Genomic DNA, 6,100 nt, shown 5'->3' with positions numbered 1-6,100 from the left:
ACACGCACACATTTTATCAATGCGTGGTCTTTGACCGCCATCTACATGTGAGGGTGTTAGACAAAGCGTTAGATTCGGGTATGTACTATGTATATTCAACTAAAATCATTTTGCTGGCGGAAAGAGACAGGCGTATTCCGTAGCATCGTTCGGCTCTGTGACTCGACTAAGTACTCATTTTAAATGTCCACGCGGCTTTTTTGTTGCAAAGTAAAGTTAGCTCAGCGTGACATACTGTTTTTAGACTCCTTTCCATATGGAGTCTCTCGAAACTACTATAAATAGGAATTCCCACGCGTAAAGATGCATTTATTATAGCATCGTTCGCTTGTTTTATTTATCTTAACGACGACCCGTTTTACGTAATAGGACCGTTAATTTTAAATTAATGAACTTACAAAGAAATACATATTTTAGAAAAAGCTTGTACTCATACATAATTGAAATGAATTATGTGCTCGTTCACGTACTTGAGCTTTTAATCGTATTTATACCTCTATACTGCTTACCTAACAGCGGTAACGTACATATATTATTTATGAGCTGTTTTAAAAGTAATTCGAACGCGATAAAACAAAAAAAATGCTAAATAATATAGTCGAGAACTAGTTTGACGTGTTGTAGACAGCCTGTCCTAAAACTCTAGTGGTATCTATATTTATCCGGTCGCTAGGTACAAAAAAGTTTATTATAATATCTTCGTAGAGAAGCAGTCCAGTCGTCCACGCAAGGATGCGCGGGCGACGCGCGTTTCTTTTTAGAAAGTGGCACGTGTCGGGGTTGTTCACCCTGTGCGATCCGGGTCAGACACGGCGCCCTCGTCCCGCACCGCTCCCCCGCTAGGTACCTCGCTCATACCGCTCCACACTAGTCCTTGATAAGGGACACATCATTGACACCATAATCTACGCCAACGGCAACTGGGTCAACGGATAAGGCACTCCTTGACGCGCCTACGGCTTGCAGGATCCGATGCTGATACGCTGCGCTATCGGACTGCGAAATTTTTAAGTAGAACATTGCGGCGTCGGCGATAATTTACGACTCTAAGCGGAACGATGACGTTTCACACATCACAAATAAATTATTGTAATTTATTACATACGTAGCTGAGAATAATTGCTAAGCGATGAAAAGTCAGTGCAATCTAACGCACCTTATGAATTTCACCCACCAGAGTTAGATGAAATAACTAATAAAAAAAAACAGCAAATTTCTCTGAAAATAATTACTCGGTTTTAATTAGAAGAAAACATTAAGGAAATAATGATATGCACATTAAATTATAACTGACATAATTAATGCAAAACAATAAAATATACAACGATTAAATAATGTGATGTAGGTGGGCGTAATTACTAATGTCTCTCTTATTTTACGACATATTCCGTTGCCATCGAACAACTGCTACAAATTAAAAACAACTTATACAAAAATGAAGAATAAATAGTTTTTTTTTTTTAATCACCGATCTTTTTATGATTGTATTAGCATTTGTGATGTTCTCCGTTAGTGCAGCAGAATTCTTTGCCGGCAGAAAAGCTAGTGGGAATCCAGTCGCCGCCACAGTTTTTCACAAACAAGAAGGCCTTTTCCCTATTGACATCGCGTTCTACAGCTCCGCAGATAACTGGACCCGCTTTGGGAAGATACTTCAAAATCTGTTGATGTTAACGACATCTGTGAGTCAATTTACGAAGCTACTTCTGAATTACACAATAAATAGGTAATGCTTCCATTCATGCAACACAGATTCACATTAAAATACAATGTAGCTGGCTGTCCGTGTGCTAATCCGGTACAATATAGTACAACAACGCCCGGCTTATTTCCAACTGGAAAGTATTCATAATATTGATGAATTATATAGAATATTTTATATTATTGAAGCGTTCTATGTACCGGCCTAATCAAAAATCAATTGGTATTCGAACAACTTTAACACAAAATTAAGACTACCTAGTTTTTTTTATAACGCAGACGGGACAACCAGCTCATAACCGGAGCATACAAACATTAGTACGTGAAAGCCGCTACCCACCTTATGCTGTGATGTTTAAATCTAAAGCTTAAATCTCAATTAGGTATACAGAATTGCCGCTCCATTCCAACTGGAATGTATTACTGCTTTGTTTACAGAAATAGGCATGGTGGAGGTGGCTCACAAGACGCCGTACCAACAATAATTAAATTTGTCCATGCTATTTCTTCATCTTTGAAGCATTCGCGGTCAATATGTTGTAAGTACATATTTCTTTAGAAAAATTGGTACCTGCCTACGAGATTTAAGCACCGGCATTTAGGAATCTCTCAATAAGAGTGCACCTGGCGTCTTAATCTATAAGACGCAACAACTTCATATTTTTAAATTATCGATTTAATACTTTAAATGTATGAATTCTCTAAATATTTTAAGAACGTGTATAGGTACTTCTATACTATTGAAAACTTCATAATATGTCGTAGAAGAAAAAGCGATCATTTATACCGATATTTGTAGGTGTTTCAAGTTAATTAGAAATCAGTGACACTTAGTTGAAGGAATCGAGAAATACGTTTTGCGAGTTCAAGGGTTCGAATTTTAGAATACTTTTAGAACTTACTACATCAAGGCACGTACTGATACAATGCTTGAAGCCACCCGAGCCACAGGGTAGACTGGGTGAATCAGTATCATAAGTGACGACAGGCTCTCCTTGAGGTGGGCCCCGAGGTCTACCGCGTCGACCTTCTTTGACGCCCACTTGCTGGGACATGAACACCCCACACTGACACGGCTCGACCTGTGAAAATCAAATAAGTATCTCAGAAAGTAATAAACAAAATAATTTTTTTACGAAACGGCCGTAATACCTAAAATACTTGGGTAAACTATCACTTCAATCTGATTTTCTACAGTTGCGTTTTGAAGGCTTTGCGTAAGTGTATAGTTACATGACGGTGCCTATTTCGCATCAAGGCCACATGCTCATAAATCGTGATGATTAAAAAAGGAAAACATAAAAATTTCATGTAACGAATAGAACATACATCATCGTACTCTTCGTCGAATTCTTCGGTGGATTTCTCTTCTTCTATGTCATGTCTCTTGAGTTTCCTTCTAGCTTCAGTCATCACCAAACACAAACACGCAGCCAGAATTACCAGACCCTTGCCACTTTGCATTTTTTCGAGACACTTAAATGTTTTTTTTTTACGTAAAATTTAAAGTCTGTAAATAAATGTAATAATGAGTAAAAATTCAAAGTTCTTCTTTTACAACTAGGATATATTTGTTTTCAATTTTTTTTTATTAAATAGGAAATAGGAAATATAAGAGAAAACATTATTATGGGAAAACATTGTGGTGCAAAAAGTATATAAATCCATAGCACACTGTGTGATATATCTTGTGAATACTCTTGTGCTTCATAATACAATAGTGTAAGATTGCTGTAATTATTAAGCAATTTACATAATTATTGCACTCATTGATCCCCAACTACGTAGTAGCTGATGTGATTAATTTGCGTACAAAAAATAATGAGGATTGAAAATGCTATCTAATAATTTCTAGACTATGAATAGAGAAACACGGTTACACACTTTATTTATATACATAAATTTACAAAATTAAGTCTATAATTTCATTACTATTACTCGTAATACTAGTAAAATGTTAAAATTTGAAATCACTAACATATGTGGCTAATTTTTGTGTAGGTATTTAGTTTTGTGTTTTTGGGATGGACGGTTTCACCTTCACCTGACATGATTGAATTTAATATTGTTATTCGCTTTGTCCAATCCTCAATCGTTCGTCATGTATAGTTTTTATATGCTATTAAGCTATCTTAATATAGGAAAAAAAAATCAGAATCCCCACAGAGCAGGATGAGAGCAACAACAAAAAACTACTCACAAATTTCTCAAGAATAAATCAACCTTGGTTACGGGCTTCTCACATCACAATATAACCTTTTCGGTTTTCTATAAAATGTGACCGTACAAAATGGTTTTCTTTTTATATGAAATAGAATCGTGATACATTCGATTAAAGTTGTTCATAAATAGACACTGTCAGCGATTTTCTGTAAGAACATCCAAACGTGCCCCGATTGTGCGAAATTAATTTATTATTGAATAATGAAGAATGCGATCTACGTGACGATAATATTAAGAGTATCATTTAATTAATATTAATCGTTACAATTTAATTTAAGCCTAATAGTTGTGTTTTCGTCAAAATAATTTGAACTAGCAATTAGGTACCCTCAAAAGTTGTTGACTTTAACATATTTAAAAATCAAACATACTCGTAAATTTTCTGGTGAATTTAAAATATGAATACTTATCAAATAATGTACCTTCAATTAATAGTTTTTGTATAGCTAAAATCGCCGTATTTTTGCATCATAGCGATTACACATTTCGTATTGGGCGCTAAGGGTTTCGTAATGACTTAATTTCGATATAATGGAGAAAGATTACTGGTGGTAGGACGTCTTGTGAGTCCTGACGGGTAGATGCCACCACCCTGCTTATTTCTGTCGTGAAGCAATAATGCGTTTCGATTCGAAGGGAGGAGCCGCCGTTATTTTTTTCCCTTACCTATGCTAATAGGCTTGAGAGGCTATTTCAACTTCACCTTTACGTGTAGGTGAGCTCACGGGGCCAAAACCGGAAGTGTTGCTAACACTGGCCCTGGCAAGAGCAGTGCTTCGCAGAATCTACCACCGGATCAGACACGCGACCCGCTGAGAAGATCTGGCGAGAAACTCAGTGGGCTGTGTCTATGGGCTAATTTACTCGACGAGCCCTTCGTCGCAAGCGACGGGTTCGGCGAGGACGGTGACCGATGCTTGAGGTACCTAAAAGCACCGTTAATGGATCCGGAGGATCCATAATGACGTGCTTAGGGCGACGTCGACTGTTTACCGTTCGGTCCACAGGATCGGGTATGGTAACCGTTGTAATGTAAAAACTGAGACATATCTCAAGGTGGGTGGCGGAATTTACGTACTAAATGTCCGTTTACGTTCTAAATGTCATGTCTACGGGCTCCAGTAATAACTTAACACCAGGTCAACCGTGAGCTCATCAACCAATCTAAGCAATAAAAAAATGAATGTGGCCAAAAGGTTTAATTCCACAGACGCAGTAAGTGATGACTGAAAATTCTCTCGGGCTTTAGATGCCCTCATATAGATTTCGAAGCAGGCAGCGGGCACTGAAATCATCAAGTTTCGGTAATGTATTCGAAATACGGCGAGAATTTCAAGGTATATGCATGGGATCCTCAAGGCATTTCGGTACTAGCTAGCACTTACATAAGAGGAACATGGCAGATGACGCAACCTCTCGATTTTGCATAGAAAAGATAGAAACTAAACATTACATACCTACTTTATGATAATGACTGCCTAACAAAGACAAGAATTAACATCTTAGGCTATGATTACTCGGACTATTCTCTATACCCTTTATTATTTTTGCAGGATTCTTGACATCTTGGTAACAGTCTTAATTATGTCTCGGGCTCGCAAAAAACGAAGAAAACACTGCGCAAAATTCCCAAGGGATCCCAATTGATTTCGCGGACACTAATAACTAAGATAAAAATAGATTTCTGCGCCATTTCCAAAAAATAAACCTTAGTTTATGGTCGAATTTCAAAAACATGCTACAGGAAAATCAACGGATCTTATAAGAAGTCTACTCGGCTCTTGATAAGACGATACGATTCTCACAACCTATCTATATTAATATAATTCTAACCTATGAACTTATATTTCACTTAATCTTATCTCTTAACCTCTTTGCTAACCCGCAAAATTATAATTTGCGTAATTACTGGTGGTAGGACCTCTTGTGAGTCCACGCGGGTAGGTACCACCGCCCTGCCTATTTCTGCCGTGAAGCAGTAACGCGTTTCGGTTTGAAGGGTGGGGCAGCCGTTGTAACTATACTGAGATGAGCTCGTCCACCCATCTAAGCAATAAAAACAAAAAAAAATCTTAGAACTTATATCTCAAGGTGGGTGGCGCATTTACGTTATAGATGTCCATGGGCTCCAGTAACCACTTAACACCAGGTGGGCTGTGAGCTCATCCCCCCATCA

General features: G+C 37.7%; 1 protein-coding gene across 1 annotated transcript; it reads right to left on the bottom strand.

Moving 5' to 3' along the window:
- Positions 1–1,213: 1,213 nt before the first annotated feature.
- Positions 1,214–4,220, bottom strand: LOC101741055 (follicle cell protein 3C-1). The gene is made up of 4 exons (XM_004924583.5): positions 3,902–4,220; positions 3,031–3,211; positions 2,604–2,783; positions 1,214–1,661 (listed from the first exon to the last, which is right to left on the bottom strand). The coding sequence occupies exons 2-4, from the start codon at positions 3,163–3,165 to the stop codon at positions 1,488–1,490; spliced, it is 489 nt and encodes a 162-aa protein (XP_004924640.1). The 5' UTR covers positions 3,166–3,211; positions 3,902–4,220; the 3' UTR covers positions 1,214–1,487.
- Between the last annotated feature and the right edge of the window lie 1,880 nt (positions 4,221–6,100).

Source organism: Bombyx mori, chromosome 15 (assembly GCF_030269925.1).
Source record: "Bombyx mori chromosome 15, ASM3026992v2".
NCBI lineage: Eukaryota > Metazoa > Arthropoda > Insecta > Lepidoptera > Bombycidae > Bombyx > Bombyx mori.
The sequence above is the reverse complement of the archived record's forward strand: the minus strand, read 5'-3'. Positions and strand labels throughout refer to the sequence as shown.